Genomic DNA, 18,585 nt, shown 5'->3' on the forward strand with positions numbered 1-18,585 from the left:
CCATTTTGTGTTATATTCTTTATCTCTTAACCCCACACCTCTTGCCAACACACGAGCATTCACTTCTCTTACAACCCCATCTATAAATGTGTGTGAACAACCACGGTGACATCACACATCCTTGTCTAAGGCCTACTTTTACTGGGAAATAATCTCCCTCTCTCCTACATACTCTACACTGAGCCTCACTATCCTCGTAAAAACTCTTCACTGCTTTCAATAACCTACATCATATTCCATATATTTGCAACATCTGCCACATTGCCCCCCTATCCACCCTATCATACGCCTGTTCCAAATCCATAAGTGCCACAAAAACCTCTTTACCCTTATCTAAATACTGTTCACCTATATGTTTCACTGTAAACACTTGGTCCACACACCCCCTACCTTTCCTAAAACCTCCTTGTTCATCTGCTATCCTACTCTCCATCTTACTCTTAATTCTTTGAATAATAACTCTACCATGCACTTTACCAGGTATACTCAACAGACTTATTCCCCTATAATTTTTGCTCTCTCTTTTGTCCCCTTTGCCTTTATACAAAGGAACTATGCATGCTCTCTGCCATACCCTCTTCCATACATTTATTAAATAAAAGCATCAACTACTCCAAAACAATATCCCCACCTGCTTTTAACATTTCTATCTTTTTCCCGTCTATCCCAGCTGCCTTACCCCCTTTCGTTCTACCCACTGCCTCATGAACTTCCCCCACACTCACAACTGGCTCTTCCTCACTCCTACAAGATGTTATTCCTCCTTGCTCTATACACGAAATCACAGCTTCCCTATCTTCATCAACATTTAACAATTCCTCAGAATATTCCCTCCATCTTCCCGATACCTCTCTCTATTTTTTTTTCTTTTTTTTTTACACAAGGTTTGACAAGGTTAAGAACATAAGAACATAAGAAAGGAGGAACACTGCAGCAGGCCTGTTGGCCCATACTAGGCACGTCCTTTACAATTCATCCCACTAACAAAACATTTACCCAACCCAATTTTCAATGCTGCCCAAGAAATTAGCTCTGATATGCAAGTCCAACTCAAATCCAACCCCTCCCACTCATGTACTTATCCAACCTAAATTTGAAACTACCCAAAGTCTTAGCCTCAATAACCCAACTAGGTAGACTGTTCCACTCATCAACTACCCTATTTCCAAACCAATACTTTCCTATGTCCTTTCTAAATCTAAACTTATCTAATTTAAATCCATTACTGCGGGTTCTCTCTTGGACAGATATCCTCAAGACCTTATTAATATTCCCTTTATTAATTCCTATCTTCCACTTATACACTTCGATCAGGTCTCCCCTCATTCTTCGTCTAACAAGTAAATGTAACTTAAGAGTCTTCAATCTTTCTTCATAAGGAAGATTTCTAATGTTATGTATTAATTTAGTCATCCTACGCTGAATGTTTTCTAACGAATTTATGTCAATTCTGTAATATGGAGACCAGAATTGAGCTGCATAATCTAGGTGAGACGTTACTAATGATGTATAAAGCTGCAGTATGACCTCTGGACTTCTGTTGCTTACACTTCTTGATATAAATCCCAGTAATCTATTTGCCTTATTACGTACGCTTAGGCATTGCTGTCTTGGTTTAAGGTTGCTGCTTACCATAACCCCCAAGTCCTTTTCGCAATCTGTATGGCTAAGTTCTACATCATTTAACTTCTAAGTGCTAGGGTTATGGACACTCCCGAGCTTCAGAACCTTGCATTTATCTACATTGAACTGCATCTGCCACTTTTCTGACCAAGAATAGAGTTTGTTTAAATCCTCCTGAAGTTCCCTAACATCTATGTTTGAATCAATTATCCTACCTATCTTTGTGTCATCGGCAAATTTGCTCATATCACTAGTAATTCCCTCACGAAGATCATTGATATATATTATAAACAACAACGGGCCCAAGACTGATCCCTGTGGAACGCCACTTGTTACAGATCCCCACTCGGACTTAACCCCATTTACGGACACTGCTTCCTGTCTGTGAGCCATGACTCGATCCACGAGAGCACTTTTCCCCCAATGCCATGACCTGCCACTTTCTTTAACAGTCTTTGGTGCGGAACTCTATCAAAAGCCTTACTAAAATCTAAGTAAATAATATCAAATTCTTTATCTTGGTCAACAGCCTCAAAAACTTTACTGAAGAAAGTTAATAAATTAGTTAGACAAGACCGGCCTCTTGTGAATCCATGCTGAGTATCATTAATCAAGCTTTGCTTATCGAGATGGCTTCTTATAATCTCAGCTATAATTGACTCTAGTAATTTGCCTACAGTTGAGGTCAGGCTTATTGGGCGGTAATAAATTTCATGTTTATCAAGCCATTACGGATCTCTAGCTTTATTGACAAGCTATTTACAGGTTAAGGATTCCTAACTTTATTGGCAAGCTAAGAGCTGTTAACTACATCAGCTCATTTGAAAGCATTTTTATTGTTATAAGACATACAAGTAGGGAACAGGATGAAGTTGGAGCCATCTGTGGGCCAGCATTTTCATTTGATCAACTGACTTTATCTCGTTGACATCATTATGCTGTACGAATGTGTTCCATACTCGAGTCATCCTGGGTATATAGGATCTCAGATGGAGTGAATTTCTGGAGAAGGGTACAGCCAGAGTGAAGTTGCTGCTTTCTGCCCGTCTTGTGGTATAGAAGCTTGTTTCACGCTGTCCTCGAAGTGGATCCAAGTGTGGTATTTTGACAATATTGGCCTTGTACATAACAGTAAGGCCACCCACATCCCTCCTGTGTTGAAGGCTCTGCTGAAATGACAGATCTATCCAGGATGGGTCCAGGCGAGAGTTGAGACGTCTTGCTCTGTCCTCTACTCTGTCAAGCAGTCGCAGATGAGAGGGAAGGGGGGCAGGCAAACCAAACTCTCCTCTCCTATTTTTAACTATCAAATCCATTCATTTCCTAGACTTCCTCAACTTATTAATCTCACTCCAAAACTTTTTCTTATTTTAAAAAAAAATTGTTGATAACATCTCACCCACTCTCATTTGCTCTCTTTTTACACTGCTTCATCACTCTCTTAACCTCTGTTTTTCTCTCCATATACTCCTCCCTCCTTGCATCACTTCTACTTTGTAAAAACCTCTTATATGCTAACTTTTTCTCTGTTACTACTCTCTCTACATCATCAAACAAATTGCTCTTTATCCCTCCCGCACCCACTTTCCTATAACCACAAACTTCTGCTGAACACACTAACACTACATTCGTCAACCTACCCCATATATTTTCAACCCCATTGCCTCTACCCTTACTATATCTTACACTAACTACCCCCTTCTTTAGTTTACAAACCTTCACCTCTCTCTTACTTGTTGCTTCCATTTTCCTTGTATCCCATCTAAATTTTACTCTCACTGTAGCTACAACTAAAAAGTGATCTGATATATCTGTGGCCCCTCTATAAACATGTACATCCTGAAGTCTACCCAACAGTTTTATCTACCAATACCTAGTGCAACACACTACTGTCATTATTCCCTACACCGATCCTTGTATACTTATTTTTCCTCTTTTTCTTAAAATATGTACAGTATTACCTATAACCGAACACCTTTCTATACAAAGTTCAATCAAAGGGCTCCCATTATCATTTACACCTGGCACCCCAAACCTACCTACCACACCCTCTCTAAATGTTTCTCCTACCACAGTTACTCTCTCACTTGGTTCAAAAGTTCCTACACACACTTAACATCTCCCAAAATCTCTCTCTCTCCTCTACACTCCTCTCTTGTTCATGTGCATACACACTTATTATGACCCACTATTCACATACAATCCTTATTTTAATCCACATAATCCTTGAATTTATACCTTTATATTCCCTCTTCTCCTTTCATAACTGATCATTCAACATTATTGCTACCCCTTCCTTAGCTCTAACTCTCTCAGACACTCCTGACTTAATCCCATTTATTTCTCCCCACCAAAACTCCCCTACCCCCTTCAGCTTTGTTTCCCTTAGAGCTAGGACATCCAACTTCTTTTTATTCATAACATTAGTAATCATCTCTTATCATCCGCACTACATCCACTCACATTCAAGCATCTCAGTTTTATAAAGTTTTTCTTCTCTCTTTTTAGTAGTTTCTACAGGAGAAGGGGTTAATAGCCCAATGCTCCCGGCATTTTAGTCGCCTCACACAACACGCATGGCTTACGGAGGAAAGATTCTTTTCCGCTTCCCTGTGGAGATAAGAAGAAATAAATCAGAACAAGAACTATTAAGAAGAAAAACCTTGATGTGTTAGTTACCATTTTTTTTTTGTCCTAGGCACATGTCGATTAGACACTAGGCCTGCTGTATATGCGTGTGTGTGTGTGTGTGTGTGTGTGTGTGTGTGTGTGTGTGTGTGTGTGTGTGAGTGTGTGTGTGTGTGAGTGTGTGTGTGTGTGTGTGTGTGTGTGTGTGTGTGTTTGTGCGTGTGTGTGTGTGTGTGTGTGTGTGTACTCACCTAATTGTGGTTGCAGGGGTCGAGACTCAGCTCCTGGCCCCGCCTCTTCACTGATCGCTACTGAGTCCTCTCTCTCTCTCTGCTTCCTGAGCTTTGTCATACCTCTTCTTAAAACTATGTATGGTTCCTGCCTCCACTACTTCACTTGCTAGGCTATTCCACTTGCTGACAACTCTATGACTGAAGAAATACTTCCTAACGTCCCTGTGACTCGTCTGAGTCTTCAGCTTCCAGTTGTGACCCCTTGTCCCTGTGTCCCCTCTCTGGAACATCCTATCTCTGTCCACCTTGTCTATTCCCCGCAGTATCTTGTATGTCGTTATCATGTCTCCCCTGACCCTTCTGTCCTCCAGTGTCGTCAGTCCGATTTCCCTTAACTTTTCCTCGTACAACATTCCCTTGAGCTCTGGGACTAGCCTTGTTGCAAACCTTTGTACTTTCTCTAACTTCTTGACGTGCTTGACCAGGTGTGGGTTCCAGACTGGTGCTGCATACTCCAGTATGGGCCTAACATACACAGTGTACAGTGTCTTGAACGATTCCTTATTAAGGTATCGGAACGCTATTCTCAGGTTTGCCAGGCGCCCGTATGCTGCAGCGGTTATTTGGTTGATGTGTGCCTCCGGTGATGTGCTCGGTGTTATGGTCACCCCAAGGTCTTTCTCCCTGAGTGAGGTCTGTAGTCTTTGTCCACCTAGCATATACTCTGTCTGCGGTCTTCTTTGCCCCTCCCCAATCTTCATGACTTTGCATTTGGCTGGATTGAATTCGAGAAGCCAGTTACTGAACCACATGTCCAGCCTGTCCAGGTCTCTTTGTAGTCCTGCCTCATCCTGTGTGTGTGTGTGTGTGTGTATGTGTGTGTATGTGTGTGTGTATGTGTGTGTGTGTGTGTGTGTGTGTGTGTATGTGTGTGTGTATGTGTGTGTGTGCGTATATGAGTATGTGTGTGTGTGTGTGTGTGTTTACTTACCAAGTTGTGGTTGCAGGGGTCGAGTCATAGCTCCTGTCCCCACCTCTTCATTGATCGCTACTAGGTCCTTTCCCTGCACCATGAGCTTTATCAAACCTCGTCTTAAAACTATGTATGGTTCCTGCCTCCACTACGTCACTTGCCAGACTATTCCACTTCCTGAAAACTCTATGACTAAAGAATTACTTCCAAACATCTCTTGACTCATTTGAGTCTTCAACTTCTTATTGTGACCCCTTGTTTCTGTGTCCCATCTCTGGAACATCTTGTCTTTGTCCACCTTGTCAATTCCTCGCAGTATTTTGTATATTGTTGTATGTATATATATGCATGTGCATACCTGTGTAGTGTAAGCTAAGTGTAAGTTGAAGTAGCAAGATATACCTGTTATCCAGTGTGTTTATGAGACAGAAAAAAGGACACTAGCAATCCTACCATCATGAAAAGAGTTATAGGACTTTGTTTCACACTCACTTGGCAGGACGATAGTACCTCCCTGGGTAGTTGCTGTCTAGCGACTGAAACATCTAATTGTATTAATATTATATATAACTCTTTCAAAGAGCTTAATTATTTCGCCAGCTGACCTCTTTTTGGTCACAGAAAACGAAAGAGGGGTATTAAGGTTTTAAAGCTCTATTCGGTCAGTAGTTGTCACTCGTGTCATTCCAATTTCGTAAGTCAAAATGATGTATCCTTATTGTCGTCTAAGTTATTAGTAAGGAAAAAATCTAACTCGAATCTTTGACATTCAATGACACATCCAGTGGTGCCGGCAGGGTAGCTGATATCATTGGGAGGGGGGGGGGAGGACACCGCAGCTGTGACCGCTGGCTTACCTGTGAGAGTGAGCGCATCCTTGACGTTCTTCCCTTTAGTCTTCTTAATTATTATGTGATGCTTACGGGGTTATACAACACTAGAGAAATGGGAGACAATGAAGCTTAATCCATGGGAGAGAAGGATAACTCAAGTTCCTTGGGTCAGGAACTCTTCAGCATGGTTTAAAAATCTATGGATGCAGCCTATCATTCTTTAAAAATAAATTGTAATGAATTAGTGTTATACAATATACAGTGCTCTATTCTCCCTGACAGGTGGAAGAACGGTGTGTCAGCAGAGGACCGAATTGTGTCAACGGAGTGTCCTTCTGTGGGATCCAGAACGCCAAGTACCCGGACAAACGCCCTATGGGCTTCCCTTTCGACCGTCGACCAGCTATCCTGAATGATAAACCAGCCCAAAACATTTCTGATTACGCCAAACTTAGTAACATATTTGTGAGAGATATTACTATCCAATTCTGCAACGGCGAGATCATGACGTAGATGTGGTAGTTGTATCTACCATTCCATCATTAATAGGCTCCAAAAAAATGTGCCACTTGCTTAAACACTCACAACATAACCTTACAGTAATGATGTTGCTCATTGAATGAAACACCATGTTCAAGATTAGCATTAAATATTGATAAACATTTTTCTCTTTGTATCTTCGATATTTTGTTCACACATTCTAGATTATGCTTGTTGGTAATTATAATTTACATTGATATATCTTTGTTACATATTATTCATTCTATAATATTCTTTTAGATTTTTTTCAGTCAAATGACTTGTTAATTGATTTTAAAGTTTAGCTTATTGGCACAAGAGCGTCATTAACACTGTGTGGCCTTTTTACCATCAGTTGAAAATACTTTAATCCAGAATATGGACGTTTTGGAATTAAAATAAACTCAAGGTGTGTATAAATTCACATATATGCCTCCAGGTGTGCATGCAGAGATCCTCGCAGTAAACATACATCAAGAGAGCTCTGCCCACCAAAATATATACAAATTCTTTAAATATATGTCCATTACCTTGGAAATGTGTGAACAGAGAACGAAAGTGATGACTGGTACAATGTATATGTCAATATATGATTAATAGCGCTATTTCCATCTGCAGTAAAATAGTACATTCATCCTGGTGAAGAAATCGGGAAATTTATATATTTCTTAATCTTGCCGAAGTTTTTAAGACAAAGTTTGTGTTGATTTTTTCAGTATATGAATGATAATGTATTAAGGTTTTTCTGTACGTGGAAGAGCTGTTGTTGTATTTTGAATATTGTTTTATAAAATATTTTGCTGGCTTGCTTCAAATCTATGAAGACTATGATATTTTATATTTAGTGGCAATATCATAAATATTGCTTATTTTATTATTAATATACTCATGGCTGAATGTCCGTGGATGAGCATTTTAAGATAATAGATTGTTATACTCTCTTGTGAAAGTTAAAATTATATAGAATATGGGAACATATATATGCATTTACTATACAAACTTTAACAGTTTTCTGTCTATGGATATAGCTATGCAAGAAATGCTGGGAGCCTATTTATTCGATTTAATTCGAGAATTTGATGGAACAAATCAAGCAACCTACTGAGGACATTAAGATTTTTTCGGAGGATGACTACAAGCACACAAGGTTGAGACAAACAGGAACGCAAACACTAGGACATATTAGAAAAATCTTGATTATGGTCCCAGAACCAAAACGTTTTCCAATAAATATGTCCTAGTGTTTGCTTACGTGTTTTTCTAAACCAACTTGGTATTTATTACCAAGGTCATCTTCATGTAACATTTCACTGAATTGATTGTAAACTTTTCACTTGTTCAGTAAGTTGCTTTAAACAACAACAGTAGGTTACCCATCGTTATTTCAAGCAGCGTAGTCATGCCCAGAGGCAATGCCCAGAGAACTCAAATTTGCAATATTTCCCTGCCAAGATGAGTTACACCATGACAATAATGGTATTTCCGCACATTGCTGGTTGAATTTAGATACCTTTATAAGTAAAACCAGTGAATATAGACCTAACTTAATGTGTGAAGTCATGTTTGTACTTTTTTTAATTGTGTCATAAGTATTAGTTTTTGTCATGGTGTTGTTCCAATTAATTACATGTTTTACAATTTTTAGTTTGCTAGTAGTGGAAATAACAATATTTCTAATTATTATTATTTTTGAGTTTTCATTATTATATAATTAAGCCAAAAAGAGCATGTAGGAAGTTATTGAAGGATCTGTTATCCTTCACTTGTTATTTTAGCTTCATGTAAACATTTATATATTATACCTACATAGAATTAAAATAAATGAAGAGTTATAAACTTAATCTTTAAATAACCTCTTTTATTTATGACAACCATATCTGATTTGTCAGTCTTGATGGGTTGCTTTACATAAGAACTTAAGAAAGAAGGAGCACTGCAGCAGGCCTACTGGCATATGCTAGGCAAGACGAAGTCACCTACTAGCCCAATCCAGTCAGGTCCAACTCATACCCACTCACCCACTGTATCTCAAGCTCTTCGACAAGAGGATCATTAAAGTTGCATGTAATCTGTACACTAAATGTCAGATTCCACACGACACTTGGAGATGTAAATACAGGTGACCTCTCGAGGCACTGCAGCAGGCCTACTGACCATGCCTGGCAAGTCCATCTCACACCCGCCCTCACCCATGTACTCATTTAACCTATATCTAAAGCTACCCAAATGACTTAATAATATCCTCTCTAAATCTTAATTTTCCCAGGTTGAATTCTTTGCTGTGAGTCCTGTCTTGGTTAGATATTTTCAAAATGCTATTTGTATCCCCTTTATTTATTCCTGTTTTCCATTTGGACACCTCAGTCATATCTCCTTTCCAAAGATTGGAAGTTCAGTGCCTTCAGAGAGGGAAGGCTTATACAGGAAAAAAAAATAAAATTTTTGAAAAAAAAAAATTCTTACCGAAAAATAGTGCATAATTCTGGCAATACGTTGATGTAGTCAGCTTGTTTCTATTATATTTCAAAGTATCTTTTTTCTAAAAATGTTTGTTTTGTCTTTTCTGTCATCAAGAGGACATGATACCAATTCTAGTGTATTTTCTTTTTTTTTACTAAAAATTTAAAAATTTTATGATTGTTTCTCTCCAAATACTCAACATGGTATCTTTGTTGACTCCATATTAGTGCTCTGAGAGCTGCTCAGTCGCCTGTGGGCTGCAGTAAGGAACGGAGGTGTATGATCCGCCGAAGTCTGGCGCGCGGTATCCCAAGACTTCTACAGTAAATGTACATGTACTTCCTCTTTTTCTCAGGAATAAGTTGATCTTTCAAAAATCGTATTGCGAAAACTATTTGACAGAATTCCATTATTTTTCTCACACATTGGGGCTAGCATTGTTTTAGAACGGGACAACGAAATATTTGCAATATACTTTACTGTTTTTGTTACTGATTATTGTATCAAAAACAATCTTAAAAAAAAGACAAACTTTATTTTTTTTATTATGCAATCTATTGACATCTGAGTCAAAAGCTTGTTGTTTGGTTCCTATTTAGACTTTTATCTTTCATCTGATGTCAACTAGAACACTACATCTTACCAATATTTTTATTATTTTTGTATTATACCCTATAAAATAGGGCACTATTATTTTTTCTTTATCTTTTGAGACAAAAGTCACTATAAACACGGTGTCCATTTCTCAAATGCTGTTTAAATCACAGTAAAAATTTCATTGAGATTGGATAAATAAGAAAAAAAGTTTTTTTTAACCCTCCTTCCCTTCAACTTTTCATCTGACAGTTGTGGTGAATGGTTTGAAAAACTTTTCATCGTAGGAAAATTTTCTAATATATGAAATCAGTTCCATCTTCTGTATGTTTTCGAGTTCATTCAAGTCCATTCCGTAATATGAGGACCAAAACTGAGCAGCATAATCTAAAGAATGTTTAACCAAAGGAATATAAAGTGGAAGTATAACCTTAGACTTCCATTATTTATTCTTCTTGTCATGAAACCAAAAATTCTATTATCTTTATTGCTAACACTTATGCACCTAGATTTTTTCCTGTTCAGCTTTACTAAGATTTATATTATTTAGCCTGCAAGTGCCATAGTTATGCCTTTTTTAACATTAGAACTTTACACCTGCCTGCATTGAACTGCATCTGCCACTTTTCCGACCATAACATCATCCTAGCCAGGCCATTCTGCAGCCTTCTAGTGTTCACATCGTAAATTATTTGACGACCTATTTATGTGTCATCCGCAAATTTGCTTCTGTAGCTATTTGTTCCCTCATCAAAGTCGTTTATGTAAATTTGTGAACAACAAGGGCCCCAACACTTAACGCAGTGGCACACCACTTGTAACAGGTCCACATTTCGATTTCTACCCATTAATGTAAACTGTTGCCTACGGTCAATCATGGTTCGACCCAGGAGATATTTTCTCCTATTCCATGTGCCACTGCTTTCTTCATCAGTCTCCTGCATGGAACTTTATCAAAGGCTTTACTGAAGTCCATATACACAATATCGTATGCCTTGTCTTGGTCTACCACGTCGAATACCTTGTGAAACAAAAGTTAATCAATTTGTAAGCCAAGACCCCCCTCCCTTTAGTAAAACTATGTTGAGATTCATTGATTGGATTATATCTTTCAAGTTGATGGAATTAAGATTGCATCAGCAATTATTGATTCCATCAACTTTTCCACAATCGAGGTTAGGATGACTGGTCTATAATTTGAAGCTAAGGACCTATCTCCCACTTTGTTATTTGCCATTTTCTATTTATCAGGTACGGCAAAAACCACCATAAATCTGTTCCCAGCACTTGCCACGCTGCAACACCATTAACTCTTTTCTGTGACTCTCAGACCAAAGCTCCACTGCTGACAGGACATCTTTCAATGTCACCTTATAAATTTACACTATATCACCACAAATAGCTAGTTTCTTAAGTTATTCCTAGATACAACTGTGGTGAGATGGGTTGGGTTTGACATGGTCCTGCCGACATGTTACAGCGGTCTCCAGAATGGGTACTAGAGATGTATCGGATATCCGAATTTGCATCCGCATTTTACTGTAAACAGATATCTGCATATGCATCTGCAAAATAAGTAAGACATCCTCATACACATCCGCATCCACGGATATCTAAATTTCCACATCCGATACATCTGTACTGTCTAGTACTGTCTAGTAGAGATGTATCGGATATCAACGTCCGCGGAACATCTACACAATGTCTTATATCCGCATATGCATCCACATTTTGCTGTAAACATATCCGCATATGCATCTGCATCCGCAAAATAAGTAAGACATCCTCATACACATCCACATTAATATTAATATTATTATTATTATTATAATTATTATTATTATTATTATTATTATTATTATTATTATTGCGTAAGTGCTAAACCCGAAAGGGTAATACAGCGACTGGAGAATGGGAGGTCATCAGATTTTACAGATGGGGCCTTCAGTTCTATGACTCAAGTACCTTCACCTTCATCAAGGCACCTCCTTCCCTTTACAATTTTTAAACCAGTGAAGTTCAATGTATTTATAAAGGCAAACAACACTTTGTTCTAATCTGGGCCAGATTAATTTACTGTGATTGATAAAGTGGTGAGCACATCGTGGAAACTCCTAAGTCACAGGTGTGTGTTTACAAGAGTGAGGCTTCCTGTATTATGTTGGTATTTTACTGGGAAATACACCACTGGCGTATAACCCCACATTGTATGATACATATCTATGTATTTTGAATCTTTAGGTTCTAACCAATGAACTCCAACACGGAGGATGTGATAATTCATGTAATATGCTATGTAGTTTTTCTCAATAATCACTTGTTGACTTCTTAGGTAGTATGGGAAAGTTGGATAACTTGGTGATGGTGATGGAGTGTAACATGCATAGCAGCACGGCATCATTGCCACGTAGTAGATAAATATTTCTGGATATCCCAAGGATACCTCAGTGGTCGGGAAGCTCCCTTATTAGAAGGTAGGTTTGTTCATTGCTCTCAAAAAACAATCAGAGATACATGCACCGAGATGCATAAATGTGCACATATACTTAAGAAAATTGTTATTAGTGCACAAGTAGATTTTGTCCTTAAATCTAAAAAAAAATCCTTGTATTGTTATTGTGACTGCAAACTACGAGATATGCATTCTGAAAATTTTACTTGTACGATATTTCCACTTACGTTAACCACACATAAGCTTATATACATAATAACTTTTAACCAGGAGGCCTTGTCACAGACCGGGGCGTTGACCCCCGGAACTCTCTCCAGGTAAACTCCAGGTAATATTAAAATTTATATTGTGTTATAATTCAGAAAGTCATGCCGTTTTTCCTTTATCAAGAATATGCAACTGCAGAACTCTTATTTGAGATGTTTCGCCTACCAGGAACCTCTTCAGTTCAATACAGAGCATAAAAAAATCAGAGTGTATGCAGTCAAAGGTCACATGTGTTTAAGACAGGTGTTGTACTGTATATCAGGTCACCTGATATACTGACCTATAAAATTAACTTGGTCAGAACCTTAGATATGCTAAAACTTCCGATGTTCTGAATAGTTGCATTACGAAGACAACATGAAAGATTCTCTGCGCCTGCACAGGTGATCATATATGATTAGGTTAGACTTAAAATTAATAGGTAAATATTCAGTTCTGATTTAAACGAAAATTGAAAGACAAATTGCAGGAGGAAGAAATTCTTCTTAATTACGCAAAAATTCACAGCTAAGAAGCTTACTTAATTAAATTTAAAGATTATCGACTATGTATCTCACATCATTACTATATACCTCACATCATTACTATGTATCTCACATCATTATTTTGTATCTCACATCACTATGTACCTCACATCACTACTATGTACCTCACATCACTATGTACCTCACATCACTATGTACCTCACATCACTATGTACCTCACATCACTATGTACCTCACATCACTATGTACCTCACATCACTATGTACCTCACATCACTATGTACCTCACATCACTATGTACCTCACATCACTATGTACCTCACATCACTACTCTTACGACTTACAACACTGGGTAATGGCTTTATGTTTGCAAGACTGTCAATAGGAAACCACAAATTCAATCCAGAAAAACTCTGTACACCTTTAGTAAAGAATACCTTAATCCCTAAAATAGGAGCTTAATTATATACACATTGAGAGACACATAGCTATTGGAGGTATAAATCTTGGTAGTTTCTGGTACTGGAAACTACAAAACTTCTAAAACATACATGATACATAGTACATAATACTCAACCAGGCAGAGCACCACTTACCTAACAACACATGATCACATTGTCTACCTGTCCTCATCCCATTATGTCAATGTTCAGGTCACCATGTGTTACTCACATTCTCCGTATATATATACTGTCTTTTTAACCTCTGTGTGTTAGAAGTGATCAAGGTCCCAGGACCGAAACGTTGTCTAATAAATATGTCCTAGTGTTTGCTTATTAGTCTTTCTAAGCCGTGTTTATCGGTATACAAATAACCAGATATCGCAAATATTTTCGGTCTGTTTAGATATGCGACTCGTAACTCAGCGGCATTGCCTGCACCTTGTATAACAGTCACTAAAGACTGTACGCAGAGATGGAGGACCTCACGTGACAGTTAGTGTAGACTGTGCACGGGGATGAGGCACCTCAAGTGACAGTCACTGAAGACTGTACACGGGGATGAGGCACCTCAAGTGACAGTCACTGAAGACTGTACACGGGGATGAGGCACCTCAAGTGACAGTCACTGAAGACTGTACACGGGGATGAGGCACCTCATGTGACAGTCACTGAAGACTGTACACAGGGATGAGGCACCTCAAGTGACAGTCACTGAAGACTGTACACGGGGATGAGGCACCTCAAGTGACAGTCACTGAAGACTGTACACAGAGATGGAGGCCCTCGTATGAGTCACTGAAGACTGTACACAGTACACATGACGATGTGCCTCAGATGACAGTCAGTGAAGACTGTACACCGAGATGGAGGACCTCAAGTGACAGTCACTGATGACTGTACACACAGGGACATTCACGTCAATTTTCTGGCTAATATTTAACGTTTGTTTCTCACTGATCTCAGTTTTCTCACATGCTAGCAGAGACCAGGTCCACAATAATATATAGTGTGAGGAGTGTGTTTGTGTGTGTCATTATGTACTGAATAGATACACTGAGTTGCAGCTGTAGGTACACTGAGCTGTAGCTCAGTGTAATTCTCCAGAGATATTATCATTGTGTGAGTGTAGTGGCGGGGTAAGCCAGCAAGTGGTAGATACCCAAGAATAAACTACCACTGCTTCTTAAATGATGTAGATGCATCTCAGAAGTGAAGTAAGACTTCCAGCAGGTATTACTTGATCACCTGCTCGTCAGTTAACGTATATAATAGACAAACTATAATTTACAACATTATACAAATGAAAAAGATGATGTTGGTTATTAAATCAGAGCTCCCAGTGAGGCGTCAGAGTTGTAAAACCATGACTAAGACATACGTGTTCCCAGGATACATTAGTAAGACCATGACTAAGACATACTTGTTCCCAGGATACATTAGTAAGACCATGACTAAGACATACGTGTTCCCAGGATACATTAGTAAGACCATGACTAAGACATACGTGTTCCCAGGATACATTAGTAAGACCATGACTAAGACATACGTGTTCCCAGGATACATTAGTAAGACCATGACTAAGACATACTTGTTCCCAGGATACATTAGTAAGACCATGACTAAGACATACTTGTTCCCAGGATACATTAGTAAGACCATGACTAAGACATACGTGTTCCCAGGATACATTAGTAAGACCATGACTAAGACATACGTGTTCCCAGGATACATTAGTAAGACCATGACTAAGACATACTTGTTCCCAGGATACATTAGTAAGACCATGACTAAGACATACGTGTTCCCAGGATACATTAGTAAGACCATGACTAAGACATACGTGTTCCCAGGATACATTAGTAAGACCATGACTAAGACATACGTGTTCCCAGGATACATTAGTAAGACCATGACTAAGACATACTTGTTCCCAGGATACATTAGTAAGACCATGACTAAGACATACTTGTTCCCAGGATACATTAGTAAGACCATGACTAAGACATACGTGTTCCCAGGATACATTAGTAAGACCATGACTAAGACATACTTGTTCCCAGGATACATTAGTAAGACCATGACTAAGACATACTTGTTCCCAGGATACATTAATAAGACCCTAGACATACGTGTTCCCAGGATACATTAGTAAGACCTAAGACATCATGACTAAGACATACTTGTTCCCAGGATACATTAGTAAGACCATGACTAAGACATACGTGTTCCCAGGATACATTAGTAAGACCATGACTAAGACATACGTGTTCCCAGGATACATTAGTAAGACCATGACTAAGACAGGATACATTAGTACTGACTAAGACATACGTGTTCCCAGGATACATTAGTAAGACCATGACTAAGACATACGTGTTCCCAGGATACATTAGTAAGACCATGACTAAGACATACGTGTTCCCAGGATACATTAGTAAGACCATGACTAAGACATACGTGTTCCCAGGATACATTAGTAAGACCATGACTAAGACATACGTGTTCCCAGGATACATTAGTAAGACCATGACTAAGACATACTTGTTCCCAGGATACATTAGTAAGACCATGACTAAGACATACGTGTTCCCAGGATACATTAGTAAGACCATGACTAAGACATACGTGTTCCCAGGATACATTAGTAAGACCATGACTAAGACATACGTGTTCCCAGGATACATTAGTAAGACCATGACTAAGACATACTTGTTCCCAGGATACATTAGTAAGACCATGACTAAGACATACGTGTTCCCAGGATACCAGGATACATTAGTAAGACCATGACTAAGACATACGTGTTCCCAGGATACATTAGTAAGACCATGACTAAGACATACTTGTTCCCAGGATACATTAGTAAGACCATGACTAAGACATACTTGTTCCCAGGATACATTAGTAAGACCATGACTAAGACATACTTGTTCCCAGGATACATTAGTAAGACCATGACTAAGACATACTTGTTCCCAGGATACATTAGTAAGACCATGACTAAGACATACTTGTTCCCAGGATACATTAGTAAGACCATGACTAAGACATACTTGTTCCCAGGATACATTAGTAAGACCATGACTAAGACATACTTGTTCCCAGGATACATTAGTAAGACCATGACTAAGACATACTTGTTCCCAGGATACATTAGTAAGACCATGACTAAGACATACTTGTTCCCAGGATACATTAGTAAGACCATGACTAAGACATACTTGTTCCCAGGATACATTAGTAAGACCATGACTAAGACATACTTGTTCCCAGGATACATTAGTAAGACTATGACTAAGACATACTAAGTGTTCCCAGGATACATTAGTAAGACCTATGACTAAGACATACTTGTTCCCAGGATACATTAGTAAGACCATGACTAAGACATACGTGTTCCCAGGATACATTAGTAAGACCATGACTAAGACATACGTGTTCCCAGGATACATTAGTAAGACCATGACTAAGACATACTTGTTCCCAGGATACATTAGTAAGACCATGACTAAGACATACTTGTTCCCAGGATACATTAGTAAGACCATGACTAAGACATACGTGTTCCCAGGATACATTAGTAAGACCATGACTAAGACATACTTGTACATTAGTAAGACCATGACTAAGACATACTTGTTCCCAGGATACATTAGTAAGACCATGACTAAGACATACTTGTTCCCAGGATACATTAGTAAGACCATGACTAAGACATACTTGTTCCCAGGATACATTAGTAAGACCATGACTAAGACATACGTGTTCCCAGGATACATTAGTAAGACCATGACTAAGACATACTTGTTCCCAGGATACATTAGTAAGACCATGACTAAGACATACTTGTTCCCAGGATACATTAGTAAGACCATGACTAAGACATACTTGTTCCCAGGATACATTAGTAAGACCATGACTAAGACATACTTGTTCCCAGGATACATTAGTAAGACCATGACTAAGACATACGTGTTCCCAGGATACATTAGTAAGACCATGACTAAGACATACTTGTTCCCAGGATACATTAGTAAGACCATGACTAAGACATACGTGTTCCCAGGATACATTAGTAAGACCATGACTAAGACATACGTGTTCCCAGGATACATTAGTAAGACCATGACTAAGACATACTTGTTCCCAGGATACATTAGTAAGACCATGACTAAGACATACTTGTTCCCAGGATACATTAGTAAGACCATGACTAAGACATACGTGTTCCCAGGATACATTAGTAAGACCATGACTAAGACATACTTGTTCCCAGGATACATTAGTAAGACCATGACTAAGACATACTTGTTCCCAGGATACATTAGTAAGACCATGACTAAGACATACGTGTTCCCAGGATACATTAGTAAGACCATGACTAAGACATACGTGTTCCCAGGATACATTAGTAAGACCATGACTAAGACATACTTGTTCCCAGGATACATTAGTAAGACCATGACTAAGACATACTTGTTCCCAGGATACATTAGTAAGACCACGACTAAGACATACTTGTTCCCAGGATACATTAGTAGGACCAAGACTAAGACATACTTGTTCCCAGGATACATTAGTAAGACCATGACTAAGACATACGTGTTTCCAGGATACATTAGTAAGACCATGACTAAGACATACTTGTTCCCAGGATACATTAGTAAGACCATGACTAAGACATACTTGTTCCCAGGATACATTAGTAAGACCATGACTAAGACATACGTGTTCCCAGGATACATTAGTAAGACCATGACTAAGACATACTTGTTCCCAGGATACATTAGTAAGACCATGACTAAGACATACGTGTTCCCAGGATACATTAGTAAGACCATGACTAAGACATACGTGTTCCCAGGATACATTAGTAAGATCATGACTAAGACATACGTGTTCCCAGGATACAGGATACATTAGTAAGGCCATGACTAAGACATACGTGTTCCCAGGATACATTAGTAAGATCATGACTAAGACATACTTGTTCCCAGGATACATTAGTAAGACCATGACTAAGACATACGTAGGATACAATAGTAAGATCATGACTAAGACATACTTGTTCCCAGG

The 18,585-nt window shown here is 38.7% G+C and overlaps 2 protein-coding genes across 3 annotated transcripts in view; both read left to right on the forward strand.

The window, feature by feature from the left end:
* LOC128698904 (phenoloxidase subunit 1-like) overlaps nt 1-8,093 on the forward strand; it is a 60,712-nt gene extending 52,619 nt beyond the window's left edge. The window contains 1 exon segment of the mRNA XM_070096974.1: nt 6,573-8,093. Coding sequence (XP_069953075.1) covers nt 6,573-6,803 — 231 coding nt within the window. The 3' untranslated portion in view covers nt 6,804-8,093.
* A 4,108-nt stretch (nt 8,094-12,201) lies between these two features.
* Nucleotides 12,202-18,585, forward strand: part of LOC128698903 (phenoloxidase 2) — a 63,223-nt gene continuing 56,839 nt past the window's right edge. Inside the window, exon 1 of one of the 2 annotated variants that reach the window (XM_070096951.1) lies at nt 12,202-12,337. The gene's annotated coding sequence lies outside the window, so the exon portion shown is untranslated. The remainder of the gene's footprint in view (nt 12,338-18,585) is intronic. The other variant, XM_070096950.1, reaches the window with a different exon arrangement.

The sequence above is a fragment of the Cherax quadricarinatus genome, chromosome 55 (assembly GCF_038502225.1).
Source record: "Cherax quadricarinatus isolate ZL_2023a chromosome 55, ASM3850222v1, whole genome shotgun sequence".
In the NCBI taxonomy this organism is placed as follows: Eukaryota; Metazoa; Arthropoda; class Malacostraca; order Decapoda; family Parastacidae; genus Cherax; species Cherax quadricarinatus.